At 41.2% G+C, this 15,711-nt stretch overlaps 1 protein-coding gene and 2 non-coding genes across 3 annotated transcripts; all 3 read left to right on the top strand.

Annotated features, from left to right (window-relative positions):
- Positions 1 to 2,828: 2,828 nt before the first annotated feature.
- On the top strand, positions 2,829 to 5,498 carry COX7C (cytochrome c oxidase subunit 7C). The gene is made up of 3 exons (XM_072859289.1): positions 2,829 to 2,995; positions 4,154 to 4,299; positions 5,404 to 5,498. Exons 1-2 carry the CDS (start codon positions 2,921 to 2,923, stop codon positions 4,268 to 4,270), a joined length of 192 nt encoding a protein of 63 aa, XP_072715390.1. The 5' UTR covers positions 2,829 to 2,920; the 3' UTR covers positions 4,271 to 4,299; positions 5,404 to 5,498.
- On the top strand, positions 3,665 to 3,727 carry LOC140651526 (small nucleolar RNA Z39). Its single transcript, XR_012042421.1, has one exon. It is a non-coding gene; the product is annotated as a small nucleolar RNA Z39 (small nucleolar RNA).
- On the top strand, positions 4,687 to 4,748 carry LOC140651525 (small nucleolar RNA Z39). Its single transcript, XR_012042420.1, has one exon. It is a non-coding gene; the product is annotated as a small nucleolar RNA Z39 (small nucleolar RNA).
- Positions 5,499 to 15,711: the final 10,213 nt, after the last annotated feature.

Genomic DNA, 15,711 nt, shown 5'->3' on the forward strand with positions numbered 1-15,711 from the left:
TCTGACACTGGTGGGGTAATATTCTCTACTACATGCTGCTTAGTATCTGTCTTTGTAATTAATAGCCTTATTGCATAACACAAAATCTGTATGGGTGGCTGGTCCAAGCCCAGTAGCAGCAACGTAGTACTGTGACACCACTCTCCCCACCAGGAGGGCAACACCAGCTGTGGTATGCCGAAAGAACACTTACAATAGCATTAGGACAAGAACTGCAGTTCCACTGAGTGAGTAAAATTATCCCTGAGTAGCCTGAGCAAAAATTACCCTGTGATGTTAAGCAGAGAAGAAAATTTTAAACCGTATCACTGATTGCTTTGTGAATCAGCTGGCTAGGAGACCACAAGAAGAAAATGAACCATTTAGTTGGTCCTGAATAAAATGAAAGATCTTCATCTGGTACAAAATCTCACCACTGAAGTGCCACTGGTTAACATGGATCTTTATACCTACATCCAGCATCTCTTCAGCAGCAACAAACACCATAAAATCCACTACAGGAAGAGAACAGCTACATTAAAATGAGAACACTTGTTAAAAAGATGATAAAGCAGACTACCATACAGGAAGCAGAGCACCATTGCGCAATTAATTCCAACTAGGAAAGGCTTGAGAAAGGAGGTAAAAAAAGAGGCCTGGCTGCCTAAACAGCAAGGGAAGTTAACAGAAACAAGAAAGCATCCTCCAGTAGACTTAAGAATTAGCAAATGAATAAAGAAAAAGAATTGTAAACTCTGACACATAAAATCTAAAAATGTAACTAGACGGAGCAAAAAAGTCTGAAAAACAACTAGCTAAAGGAATCGCAACTAAATCCACAAACAGGGGCAAAAGGTGTCCTAAAATTCTATACTACCAATTAATGGTCAAGGAATAAAAAAGCAATCAGAAACGACAAGGCCATTTGCAGACATGCTTAAATGGATTCTTTGCACTGATATTCACTGTGGAAGAAACCTAGTTAGGTTGCATGTAACAGTCTTTTTTTGTGAGGGGGACAGAACAGGATCTGTATGAACAGGCTATGGTGTATCTGTGGACAAAATAAGCACTAAGAAATAACCAGGATCAAATGACACTCACATAAAACCTCTAAGAGAAAGCTGATGAATGCTGAATTACTAATGATTAGGTGAAACTCCCACATAAAATTTCCTTGCATGGCAAATATGATACCCATTTATTCCGACACTTTCCAAGGTTTGTGAAACTGTAATCTGTACAGGACATTTTATCAGAGATTATAACAATGCAGACATTTTAGCAGAGATTATAACCCCGGTGTGGGGGTGATGATTTTGCTTCCATAATGAGAAGGTCAGCATTAAAAACCTCTTGAAGTTCTGATGAAGACATCAATATACATGTGGATATTGATCATCTGAGTCAAAATTCCAATTGGCTTACCCCTGCACAGTCAATAAAACACTACAGAAAAAAGCATGTTGGGTCAAAACAGTTGCAGAAGATTCCTGTTTTTTCAGGTAGAATTATGGAGCTAAATTATACTCTGAATCTAGAAAAATTCAAGAGTTACATTATCCCATGAAACTCAGAGAATGTCGCAGAAAATTGCACTTGACCTAATTCAGATTGCCCTCCAGCTTCAGGAAGTGCTGAACTCAGAAGCAGAAAAAGTTACAGCTGCATTTTCCTGGCAGTTTAGTTTACTCATCTTTGCACTTAATTCCACTTTATGTGAATACTTTCATTTGATACACTTTAAATATCAAAAAAACACTGTTGTGTCGTGTTACTTTTCTGTCTTCTACTTGAATAGACTTTGCGTCTCAAAACAATCTGTAGTAATAACCTCGTACTGTTCCTAGTTACTCTGTTTTCCAAAATAGATTTTCTAGGTAAAAACTAATGTAATTATGTCCTAGTGCTGAAATTCGCAGTTCTTTCAACCTGCCTTGATTACTGTGTTATGTTGGTGAGCATAAAAAGTCCTTGCTTAGATACTACATAACTATGAAAAAAAGACTACAAAAATTGTTTCCCTGCAACAGAGATTGCAGCACCAAACTCCTCTTTTACTGAAATAAAAATGCAGAGCTTTTATTTAAAATACTGTATGTAAGAAAACAGAGAGATACCATAATTTTAGAAATAATCTCTTGCGGTTTCTTGTTATTCCTTTTCCAAACATGAAAGGTGGTATGTTGTGGGGTTTTTTCCTCCATATTGTCAAAGTTTCTTTGAAGTGTAACTTTGTAAGAAACCTATGCCAGAATATACTCATGAACATTGGCAGTACCACATAAATCTTCACCATTTGCCTTGCCCATATTCACTGGACTCTTACAGTTTTTAAAACTATGGCTACCAGCTAAATCGACGCCCAGTGACCTCTATTTCTGTAGCACTGTAGAGATCAAGCACGGATTTCGACTCGCCCCACCACCGCTTTGCCACCCTACAAAGAAGCCAAGATCCAGGGTCTCTCCTTCACAAGCTGACCTGTGCTATTCGCCAGATTAGCCTGAGGTAACACAAGGGTGCTTATTTGCTTTTCACTCCGACTGCCGTCATTGCTTCCGCTTCCTTTTCTCACGTCTGAGCTTTTCTACCGCCTCTACAGAGCACGCTGCCATTTCCGCGGTCGCTCCTGAGGGAAGCGCCGCGCCCCGCCCGCCCCACGGGCGCGGGAACGGCGGGCAGCCCACAACATGGCGGGCGGGGGCGGAGACCCGCCGGACGCTCCCGCCCCTGCGGCGCAGAGCGCGCCCAACCGCAGGCCGCGGCTCGGGACCACGTGATCGCACCGCTCGGCGCGGCACTACAATTCCCATCATGCCCCGGGAAGCAACCATTTCCTCCCTTCCGGCCCCGCCCCCGGCTCCCAGAAGGCGCCGGCGGTGCTGAGAGAAGGTCGAGCAGGGGAGAGGGACGCTGGGCTGCCCTGTCCGCAGGTACCATGCTGGCTGCCGGTGTCCGCAGGTTTACCACCTCCGCCCTCCGCAGGAGCCACTATGAGGACGGCCCTGGAAAGGTAACGTGGGGAGGAGGCCCCGGCCCGCTGTGGCGTGGCCTGAAGGTCGCGGGAAGGGGGGCCTGCGGCCGGGCTCGGGGAGGGAAGGGGATGGCGGGGGGGGAGATGGCGTAGGGGGAGGGGAGGAGGAGGGAGGTTAACGGCTCGCCGCGGAGGGGAGGGTCATGATTCTGGGGGGAAAGCGGGAGGGGGAGAAACGTGTCCCTGAAGGACGCTGCGCTGGCGGCGCCCGCCCGGCCCACGGGCAGCCTGCGGCAGGCCTAGCTCAGGGGCGGGCCCCGCCGCAGCTGCTGGGTGAGGGACCGAGGGCAAATCGGGAGGTTGCTGGAGAGAGGGGTAATCCTAAGGGTGTCGTTGGAGCCGCAGTGCGGGCCTACCCTTGCTCGCCGTAGGCGCCGGGATGAGGCCAGGCCCGTCCTGCCTCGGGCATGCTCAAGGTGAGCTCCTCACTCGATGAGCTCCCGTTAAGGGTTTTACACATAATCGGGTTCTAAGGCCCCGGCGAAGTGGATGCCGTTGTGAGGAGCTGAATAATGACTGCCCTGTTGCCAGTTCTCTAGCTGGTGTTGGGTGGGCTTTGGGGTCTAATGGTATTGCTACTATGGCCACAGCAAAGCAAACTGGTGTGAATTACTTCCGTGTCCTTCCCTGCAACCTTCTGCTTCAGCGGTACAGATGATGAGCATTGCAGTATGAAGGGCAACAATGATACTGTAAACGCTTTCTGATGTACCTTATGCTTAACATGTTCTCTTAAGTCCTACATCTAAAAATTAGTTTTACATACCTAATGAACATGAGGAAAATCTTCGCAGTGAAGGTAATTAAATATCGGAACAGGTTGCCTAGGGAGGCTGTGGTATCTGTATTTTCGGGCACATTTCTGCTTGACTGGACCAGGCCTTCAGCAAACTGGCCTGGCTTGAACTGGGGGGAGAGGGGAAGAGTGGACAAAATGACCTCCAGAGGTCACATCCAAGCTATTATAATTACTGTGTTTCTTCCCTTGAGAGGAAGGGAAATTGTTTTGAGACTGGATATTTATTTTGTCATTTTGACTCTATCTGTTAGTGCTCTGAGCTTCTCACCATTTTCAAGTTGATGAGGCAGTAATTACTGTATTGATTCCAAAACTAAAATGCATTTTTTGTCTTCTAGAACCTTCCATTTTCTGTGGACAACAAATGGCGATTACTTGCAGTAATGTGTGGATTCTTTGGAAGTGGATTTGTCGCCCCTTTCGTTATAGTCAGACACCAGCTTCTTAAGAAATGAAGAGGACAGACTGTAATTGGGCTAACTGGGTAACTGGTTTTTGTGAGACTTCATAGCATAGTGGAATCTGTGGTCAAAACTGAGCTTTAAAGAGTCTAACCTCATCTAAAAGCATTATTACAATTTTCAACCTTTAGCAGTCTAGGTGCTTAAGAGTTGTGGTCTGCAGTTGCACCTAAACTCAAATAATGAATAGGTTTAAGTTTCTCCACAGGGCTGCTGCACTGTCACTGACTTGTGAACTTTGACTCCCCAAAGGCCGCACCTCTCTGACTGCAGCGATAGTCTACAGCTGGGCTAACTGACAGAAGAGTGCTACGGGTTTGCTTTGGATAATAACTATAACCAAAACCATGTCTACCTTCTTTTTTGAGGAGACATAAAGCTACACTTCGTGTAATCTGTAGGAATAACTGGCATGTGTGATGTGAACAAAACAGTATGAGAAACTGTGATACTGTAAACGCTTTCTGATGTGCCAGTTAAAACTCAGGGGAAAACAAGATTTTATGAACTTCAGTTCAGCCATGTCAAAAGAATCACACCATCTACATACAATGTTTCTAACCATTTCCAGGATAATGTCTGCTTAAAATAAGGTTATTAACAGCAGCAACTATTTTAATTGATACTTGTTGCTGATCCTAACAGCCAAAGCAAGCCTCAGACATAGTTCAGACTGTGCAAGTATGCCATTTCCAGTTGAAAGGCCACTTCAATTTATCTTGACCTGATTCCACTTTGGAAATACCTGGTATTGTCAGTTCTATAATCTGAGAAACAATAAATCTTTTTGAGGGGCTGGAATGAGCCAGGTAGTTCTTGGAAGGAAATAACAATCCTCACTGGAATCTTATAACTGGAACAAATTGAAGTCATCTATGTAATTCCTTTGCCAGTCTGATGTGTCTGGCTCCCTAGACTAAGGCGAAAAAAAAAAGTAGTTAGCAGACTTGTGTTGAACTTGAACATTTATAACAGTATGATTTCGTGTAAGTCAAGGCCTCTGCTACAAAAGCATGTGGTGGATGAAGCAAAGCCCATCAAAATTCTAGTTAAAGTATATATTTATAACTTTTCTAGATTCAAAGGTAACATAGAGTTCTTAAATTTGTTAATTTTTTTTCTTGCAGAGTTGAAGCCTTCTACACAGCATCTTTCAATGGAAAAAGGATAGCTGCAATTGTGTACCATGCTGAATGTGTCTAAATAAAATCTTAAATCTGAAGGTCTTGGGCTGTGTATTTTGTGAAACTCCTGAAGCACTTTTGACAACTGGTGTATACTGAGAACCCCTTCAAACTGCAGTGTATTGACATTAAATTAAACACTAATTGTCCTTATGTATAAAAATAGAGGGTTGGAAAAAATGCATTTCAAAACTGAAGTTGGGATCAACATTTTTAGCTTGATGGATGTTTGAATAGCTTTACTAAGCTATGTGGTCTTCTCAGACACTCTTCAGACTACTCACAGAATAATGACCTGGGATAGATTGCAACCACTGAGCCTCACAGTGGGTTTACTGTCACCATAATCCATGCTGCAGAATTATCTTCAGTATTTTGGGTTGATCAGTTGAGAACATTTTATTTGGCTTTGCTTCCACACTTGGCTGTTCTAAAGAGCTGCTGTTACTAGGTCTCTGTGGTATGCTGCATTGCTGTTGCTCTTAGCAGGAACATAGGCGTTGCCCTACAGATTTCATTAGGCTTCAGGCTCACATGATGAGGTAGCCTGGAGAACAAGTACAGCAACAATAACCACAGCTCTGGCCAGAAAAAGTTTTGGTAATATTGCACAGCTTATCAAAACTGATATTGCTGCAAATTCATAGCTGTTTGGAAAGAATTGATAGCTGTCAGTTTGTAGCTGTAGTCTTAGCACAGGGCTGTGCCTAACATCGGGGCCTGTGTAATTAAAGGTAATGTAGGAGCTGTGAAGAATGCTGTCGGGATAATTCTACCAATTTGAATATGACAGATGTTTAAATTAGTGACCCTGTTGACAGCATGAGTAGAAAGTCATTTTCACATATACTTTTGTTGCAATCTCAGCGGCTGAAGACACGGTACGAAAAGCACTGGCATAACCCAGTAGTGGTTACTTCACCCTTGCCAATAATGCTGTTAAGTGGTAAGTATTCTGAGTTGCTTTCCTTCAGTGAGGTTTTCTGGTTTACTTTTTTTCCCCTAAAACAAGCCCTTCTGCTGTAGCATAGTGCATTTTATGTGGCTTGCAACATCTGTCAGTCCATGAACTGAATAGTTGCTTCATAGACGTTCAGGTTCTGTTGGTATAGTTCAAATCTACATGAATGCTAGTTTGTCATCAAATACCATCAGCCGAAGTGTATATAAAAGTCATAAAATACTGTTTGTAACAGAACAGCTTTTGGGTCCCACATTTCTTTTTTTAGGGGTGCCTTTACAATGCTGATGACTAGTGTTTGAAGAGCCTGAGCTGGGAACAGAAGAGAATAATACTGTCTGTTGCTACAACTTTTTCAGTAGAGGTAAAAGGAAGCTTAATGCAGCATGGTGATTTTAATCAAAGGACCAGCAAAGGCTGCAGAAAAGTGATAGTGAAGAAAGCAAGATTTAGAGGAAAGATCCTGAACTATAATGGGTTCAGAGAGTAAGAATGCTTTATGACTATGACTGAGGTATAATTATATGGTATAATTTGTTTTTTACTGTTAATGTGTGTATTTTCTGTCTGCAGAGTAATGCCTCTCAACAGAGACTTGGTGTGTCTCCCTGTGTCTCATGGAGCAAACAAACTGTGCACTGTAGGTGATAGGGGAACAGCGTGCCGAGACAGCTAGGGAATCCAGAAAAGGTGACAATTTCTTGGTCTAGGCGTTGGGATTTCCTGGAAGCACTTAGGTACTATAAAAAAAATTCCACCCTTTTTATGCAAAAATCAAAATGGGAGCTCTTAGGTGACAAAGTCTCATTTGCCTCCTGTTGCAGATGAGCAAGTCAGGTGTCTGTTGCACAAGGCAAGTCTGAATGGATGCCTGTTACAGAATCACATTTCTCTTATGGATCACAAAAGTAACTTCCACTGTGTATTTATTTGTACCTAGCTCACTGTGTTTGTTCTTAAGTTAAACAACTTGTTTTGTTTGGTTAATTTTCCCGCTTACTCCCAAGTCCTTGATGTATTTGAAAAGAGCAAGCATCATCTGTGAAGGTTTATCTTGTGGGTTAGGCAAACCAGTTCCTTTAGTCTGCTTAAAATGAAGTCTTCTTTCTGAATATCATCCCTTTCTCTGTACTTTTTCTATTTAAATAGAGTTTTGAACATGGGTGGTTAAACTTAAAACAGTTATTTTTAGATTAAACATTTAGAGACTTTCTCCTCTCATGATGTATTCTAAAACTAATCATCTTTTTTCACAGTGTCGTTACATTGATGGATCATAGTCATTTATGAGCAGAGAGGTCCTGGTGGCTACTAGTTATAAGAAGTTTTAGAATTATGACTGTTTCCAACCCTGCCACCAATTTATAAAAATTACTGATGTGACTCACAATACCCATAACCTTTCATCTCCTGCTGTTTTACTTAATTTCTATTACTGCAACTGTAAGGCATACTCTGGGGGACGATCTGAACCTCCACTGTGCTGATGGTTGTCTTCCAGCTTGTCCTGGTTTCAGCTGAGATAGAGTTAATTTTCTTTATAGTGGCTGGTGTGGGGCTACGTTTTGGATTTGTGCTGAAAACAGTGTTGATAACACAGAGATGTTTCAGTTGTTGCTGCACCATTCAAGGACTTTTCAGCTCCCCGTGCTCTGCCAGGTGCAGAAGAAGCTGGGAGGGGGCACAGCCAGGACAGCTGACCCCACCTGACCAAAGGGACATTCCATACCACATGACGTCATGCTCAGTATATAAAGCTGGGGAAGAAGAAGGAAGGGGGGGGGACATTTGGAGTGATGGCGTTTGTCTTCCCAAGTAACCACTACGCGTGATGGAGCCCTGCTTTCCTGGAGATGGCTGAACACCTGCCTGCCCATGGGAAGCAGTGAAGGAATTCCTTGCTTTGCTTTGCTTGCGTGCGCAGCTTTTGCTTTACCTATTAGACTGTCTTTGTCTCAACCCACAAGTTTTCTCACTTTTACTCTTCTGATTCTCTCCCCCATCCCACCAGAGGGGAGCAAGCAAGCAGCTGTGTGGTGCTCAGTTGCTGGTTGGGGTTAAACCACGACACAGCTGTTACCTACTGTATGCCCCTACTCTGTGTGCCGGTAAGAGTCATGCAAAAATTAAACCACATCAGTCCTGCTTTGGATAAGTTAGCTGACTAAATGTATCACATTAGTCATAAACTATCATTTGATAAACTCGTGTTCATGGTGTCCCATTATTAATTAATCCTTCCTTTAAAAATAAAGTTTAGTACAATTTTGAAGCCTTTTTAATCTAATCTGCTCAATTAATTCTTTCAAGAGTTCTTGAGTATAGGTGTCCTGGTTTCGGCTGGGATAGTTAATTTTCTTCCTAGCAGCTGGTATAGTGCTGTGTTTTGGATTTTAGTATGAGAATAATATTGATAACACGCTGATGTTTTGGCTGTTGCTGAGTGGTGCTTACACCAGTCAAGGACTTTTTTTTTCTTCAGCTCCCCATGCTCTGCCCGGTGCACAAGAAATGGGAGGGGGCACAGCCGGGACAGCTGACCCAAACTGCCCAAAGGGCTATTCCATACCATATGGCGTCATGGGCAGTATAGAAACTGGGGGAGTTGGCCGGGGGGTAGCGATCGCTGCTCGGGGATGGGATGGGCGTTGATCAGTGGGTGGTGAGCAGTTGTATCTTTTTTTTTTGTTATTATTTTTTTTTCTTTTTTCCCTCAGGTTTTGTTCCTCTCTCTCTTGTTGTTTTCCTTCTCATTACAATTCATTATTATTATTACAATTATTTTGTTCAAATTATTAAACTGTCTTTATCTCAACCCACGAGTTTTCTCACTTTTGCTCTTCCGATTCTCTCCCCCATCCCACCGGGGGGGAGTGAGCGAGCGGCTGCGTGGTGCTTAGCTGCCGGCTGGGGCTAAACCATGGCAATAGGTTAAGTATACTTACTGATTTTGATCTGTGCTGCTCTCCAGTTATTAGCTTGCATTTTTAATGTAACACCTGCACACTGTAAGTTTCAAAATGAGTAGCCATGTTCTCCATTCATTGCAAACTCTGTGTTATTCTTACGTGCTGCCAAAGCTGTAATTAGTCTCTTTAGATTTGGACTATTTCTCTACATGACTGCTTGGGCAGTTTTCAATAATTTTCAAGCCCCACCAATTATCAAGTCCATAAGTTCTCTGTCTGACTTAAGTAATTGGTCCCTTAGGTTTTCAAAACTTTCACTTCTGTAATAGAAACACATTAACAGATCTGTCTTGATCTGTCTTTCTATTAATGCAAATTGGGACAGTCTGCATTTTATGCAAAGACATTTTTTACTATTAGATTATCTATAATCTCATCACTGTTCAATAAAGCGAATTCTAAAATTCTTCATTTGGTTGCTTGGGTGCAAAATACTGGTGGTCATTGAGAGGGATGTGGCTCCTATCATTAATATCAGATGTCTGACACTGTTTAATTTTGCAGAGGCACAACTCGAGATTGTATTTGTTTTTCTGCTGTTATGAGAAGACCACTGCTTATAGCCAAGCTTGATTTTTAGGAGCATTTATCAGAGCCTAGAACATCTTCCCTCTTCAACCTTATTTATTTATTTATTTATTTTACTGTTACTCCCAAAATTATGTTGGTCTCAATCTTTTGTGTTTTACCCATTCTGTGGTTTCCTATTTAAGTCCTCCTACTCTTTTATTTGCTTATTGACTGCTAAATAGGTAGGCCAGAGAAACTCAGGTAGATTTTTGAAATAGACCTATTACTACCCACTGTTTGTGGCATCTCTTTTCTTCCACGCCTAGCTCCACAGGGTGGAAAACCTATCCCTGGCAGCAAAATGCTTGGGCAGACCAAATGATCTCTGATGGGACACCTTATGCTGGTCTCGGAGCGATGCTGTCGATAAAATAACTTTGAAAAAATGTCAAATTTTGAAATACTATTGCATGACTTCAAGAGGTGCTGAGCTGCTGAGTCTTTTATCTTCTTCACAGAAATGGGACTAGCCCGCTCTGCAGCCTGACAAGCCCTACCTTGTCATCCCCCAGCACAAGTTAGGCGAAAAGTTAGCTGACTTTGTGACCCTATTAAACACCAGGTGTTTGTTGACCTCAAAGGAACCGGAATCTCATCCAGGAATGACTTCCCTAAACACATTCCCACCACAGATATTAACATGGAAATACCCAGTCCTGACTGATTCCAGAGATGGAGGTGTCACTATACATATGTAAGAACAAACTGATATTTAATGGTAATAAGTGGGATCAGATCAGATTCATTAAAAACCAGGAGCTGTAGAATTAAGTTGTTCAAAAGATAAGAGTATTTTCCATCACACTCAGCTATATAATAGTCTGAGTACCCAATGAAATATTTATTTTTAAAATAGCCTTTTGGGTTCCCTTTAGGGCATCTTGACTTGATAGAAGATAAATCAATTGAATAAACAAGGTAGAAAAATAAAGTACAGGCTTGAGGTTATAGGCAAAAAGCAATATATAAGTGGTGCTTCTCTATCATTAAAATTGTACGAAGGAAACAAGGTGGTGGTTAAAGGACATCTGGGAAATAACACATCTGTGTGAATGATAATATTTTTTGCTTGCTAGATGCCAATTTTGAGGAAAACCTTTTATGGTCCCTGATTTTTTTCCAGTTCTTTTGTTATAATTTTCCCCTTCACAAATTCCATTTTGGCTCAAGCTCAAAATAGTTTCACTTTGTTTCCAGAGAGTTCACACTTCTGCATTTTAATTATGTTAGATATCAGTAGTCTTCAAGCAGTTTCTCAATTAAATCTAAGCAGACGTGATTTAGATATCCTTATGTTTTAATATTTGGAATGTTTCCAGTTTGGGGATCTTTCTGTCTTACTCTGGAACTTTACTTTGTCTCATTTCATAAACACAGCTGAACATTCACAAAATCTTTACAAAGTGCTCTGAAGCTGTCAAATGAAGTATTTCGATGGAGAGAGGGAGTGTATCAGAGGTTAGAAATTTTTAGAAATAACAAATGGTGAACATTTGACACAAATAGGATGGCAAAGCAATGCTTCACATTTATATTCTGTATCTCAGAGATGCACAGAGATAGCTAATTCTTAAACAACCTGATAGATAAAATTAAGTGTTGACAACTGCAAGGTGATAGTGGGGCAATTTTAACTCTTTTGGAGGTGATGTATCCTGAATGAATCATGATGACTCTAGCAGAACATGCCATTGCGGACTTCTGAATGAAAACATCTGTTCGGTGTACAGTGGCAATCAAAAAGGCAAGTAGGATGTTAATCTCAGAATCTACAGAAAGGGATGGAAAGATAAACGAGATCAGATAAACCAATATCGAGAACAGATTAATCAATATTGTGACCCGCAACTGTTAACAGATCTAAATTCCTTGATAAACTCTGGTTAATCTGTCATTATCTCAAACCCTTCGTGCCTCACATTGAGCGTGAAAAAGGACTGTCGTGCTTTAGCCCCAGTCGGCAACCAAGCCCCACCCAGCCGCTCGCTCACCCTGGGGGAGAGAATCGGAAGAGCAAAAGTAAGAAAACTTGTGGGTTGAGATAAGAACAGTTTAATAATTGGGAAAAGAAAAAATAAATATATACACATAATAATAAATTGTAATGAAAAGGAAAACAACAAAAGAGAGAGAGGAACAAAACCCAGGAAAAAAACCCAAGTGATGCAACCGCTCACCACCCACCAACCGATGCCCAGCCCATCCCCGAGCAGCGATCGCTGTCCCCGGCCAACTCCCCCAGTTTCTATACTGCCCATGACGCCATATGGTATGGAATATCCCTTTGGCCAGTTGGGGTCAGCTGTCCTGGCTGTGCCCCCTCCCAGCTTCTTGTGCACCTGGCAGAGCATGGGGAGCTGAAAAGTCCTTGACTGGTGTAAGCACCGCTCAGCAACAACTACACCATCAGTGTGTTATCAGCACTATTCTCATACTAAATCCAAAGCACAGCACTATACCAGCTACTAGGAAGAAAATTAACTCTATCCCAGCTGAAACCAGGGCACCACAATTGCAGGTATCACAGTCCCATTGTATACATACAAGTGGTATGCCATTCCTTGAACCACATGGAATTTTCTTATTCTACCCAGATTACTGAAGGACATGAAAAAAATGTAATAGTTTCAGATATGGAGTGGTTTCAACATGAAGAGGGAGTAAATTATTAGAACTTTTTAGTTTAGAAAAGACTGAAAGGAAAAAGCTATCCTCTCAAAATCATTCACATCTGAAAAATATTACTAGTCCCAATGACAAGAATTCACTGTTCACACCTCCAAGCTGTGACTTCTGCAGTGGGTTAAGGGGATGAAAAGGGTTGGTTTGTTTGCTAGCTAGTTTACTTGTTTTTAAAGGGGGGAAATGGAGCATCAACTTTGAACTGCTTCTTCATTAAGCAATATACTGTCATACAGGAATGAAATTTAGTATTGAATGGGAGGGGGGCATGAAGGACTTGTGTTCAGTTACATTAAATGGGGTAAATATTTTGACTTGATGAAAAACTTCATATATATTATTTTTCAAATCAAAAGTTTCTGGAATTTCTGTTCAGCAATTCATTTTACAATGTATGTTTTTCAAATTCAGTTTTCAGAAACCAATGGGCATTAGATTATTTTTTTTTTCCTAAAGAATAGAAATTCCAGGTTTTGTTCAGTTGAGCCTGGAAGCATCTGGTATTAAACCTCATTGGAGACAGGATACTGGATTTGATGAACCACACTTCTGAGCTATTGTGGGCAACCCTTACACAATAGATTGCATATTAGTACAAGAGAAACCTGGGCTAAGTTTTTTCTTGCTTTAAATTAAGTTACTGATGACCATTTGAAGTGATATGTTGCTCTATACAATAACTAGATTAAGAGTTCCTTATGAAAATTACATAAAAATCTTTTGACTACTAGTTAAATAGTAGAGTAAAAATTCTAAATCTTTTCTCCTATAAGTTGTCAGCTATTCTTTTTTTGTGTGTGTTTTTTGCTGGCCTGAGATTTTTATTTCTTTTTGAAGTTAATGTAGGAACATGAAACAATTTAGAGGTTTATAAACAAATTGGGCTTGAGGAAGAAAATATGAAAGTGGAGATGTGGTTGTCATGACAACCAAATTAGCAGCCGTTCTTGTTGAACATAAGCAGTGGGTGAGAGCTTGGACAGTATTGCACAGGCTAACACATGAAAATTATTTTTATTCTTTAAAGATAAAGGTCATGTATACATTGCATTTCATTAGCTTGGCTGACTTCCAGAATCTCACTGTAGCGATATTGGTGGGTAGTATTTAAAAAATTAAATGGAATTGTTAAGGGAAAGAAAGGAAGGAAGGAGGGAGGGAAGGAAAGAGGGAAGGAAGGAAGGAAGGAGGGAAGGAGGGAAGGAAGGAAAAGGAAAGAAGGAAGGAAGGAAGAGGAAGGAGGGAAGGAAGGAATCACTAACTTTGTGCCTCCATGTAAAAGAAATTGATTGTTCTCAATTTCACGAACAAGACAATTAAGTTACAGAATGGTTGAATGATACACCCCCTAAGTCATAGCAGAGCTGGGATACAATCCAGCTGTCCAGTGCTATAGAAATATTCCTGCCTGTTTTCACCTCCGTGGGGAACATTAAAAAGCCATAAGAATTTTGTGTAATCTTCATTTTCATGCGTGAAAATATGTAGAGTGGGGCAAAATAGAGGTAAGTCTCTAGATTGTTTAACTGGAAATTGGAATGGGTATCAGAGGAACACAATAACACGTTAATTTTTTGTTACAGGTATTGTAATTGCATCTTCAATTACCACAAAAAGACGTAAGTAGAAAAATGGGAAGAATGCTGTAAGTTTTGGGTATATGATACTGGAAACACAGACTTCGGAATAGCATTGACTGGTTTATGGCAGATCCAGATGAAAAGACAGTGACCATAAGACCCTCTGTACAGATGGGAATGCATGCAATTAATGATTGTTCCAATTAAATAAAACATAAAGGTAGAATTGCCCCTCCTCTGCTGTATCCGTAGGTTTTATCAGAGGAAGCTGTGCTAATGGCCTGTCCCTGCAAACTGTGAACACCAACATCTGACCGACTCCCTACCCAGCTTTTGTTTGCTCTGATTCTAGCAAGAGATAAATGTTAGTTGCTTTCTAGGATGATATGGTCAATAACTTAGACTTGCATTTAAATGAGTTTAAAATAATAGTATTTTTTGGAATTAATGTGATCCACTGTTCCATTTTCTCTTTCAGCATTCCATGAATAATATTAAGTTCTTTCCTGTGGTTGTGCCACCTTTTCCATTAGCTATGTAGAGCATGCAGCTCTTTGAAAAATGTCAGTGTATAAATATTGTTACTGAGAACCTAACTAAGCCAGAGACAGCAACAAAATGTGGAAATGTACCTTGCTGGTGAAAAAACTGTGTGTAAAAATCATGACACGTAGCGGAAGTAGACAGCTGCGAGGAAAGAGTGTGGTCTGAAGTTTTGTTTCTTTTTTCTAAAATTTTGATTGCACCATTAGAATTCAGAATTGCTTGAGGGTTCTTTAGATTGAGTGTAGCAGAAAAAAGTGCTCCATAATTCTGCATTAAATGTAGTTTTGTAAAGACCAGAAGAAAGATCTCATTCTTGAGGAAGGGGAAACCTGGTAGCCACTAGCCTGCTGCCATCAGTCAGCACGGATATTTGACTAAATGGGGCTTTGCAGCTAAGCAAAGCTATTATCTGTCGCCTGAAACAGTGGCAGGACGGGCTGTCGGGGAAAAAAAAGTAAACATATATATATATATATGGGTCGTTAATATGAATGAGCAATTATTTTTGTGTGTGTTCAGGATCCATCCAGGTAATTGAAAGTGAAAGCTAAAGAAGATGTGCCTCTCTAAAGAAGATCCATCTCTTTAAGACCTTGTCTTAGGGAGGTTTTTTTCTGACAGCCTGAAGCACTGCTGCTTCAGATTTAGGGACAGCTAATTGGAAACTTTTCTGGAAACGTGCACTTCACTGTGCTCCAAAACCATGCAGGCTGTGCATCCGCTCCCCCCGCCCTTGCCCCACCGCTGTCACTTTTCTTTCCTGTTTGTTTTTCCAGACGTGCTGCTGTCCTCTGAATCCAATATTGCAGAAAATTGTTTTCAGCCAAACAGCAGCAGTTAGGTTCTTAACTCACTATTATCTCCACGCACTGCCAGGAGCTATAAATGCCTCTTTATAGCCCAGTTGGGAGTATTTTAGTGCTAGCTTTATGAAGCTGGAGGG

The sequence above is a fragment of the Ciconia boyciana genome, chromosome 4, assembly GCF_034638445.1.
Source record: "Ciconia boyciana chromosome 4, ASM3463844v1, whole genome shotgun sequence".
Classification (NCBI taxonomy): Eukaryota; Metazoa; Chordata; class Aves; order Ciconiiformes; family Ciconiidae; genus Ciconia; species Ciconia boyciana.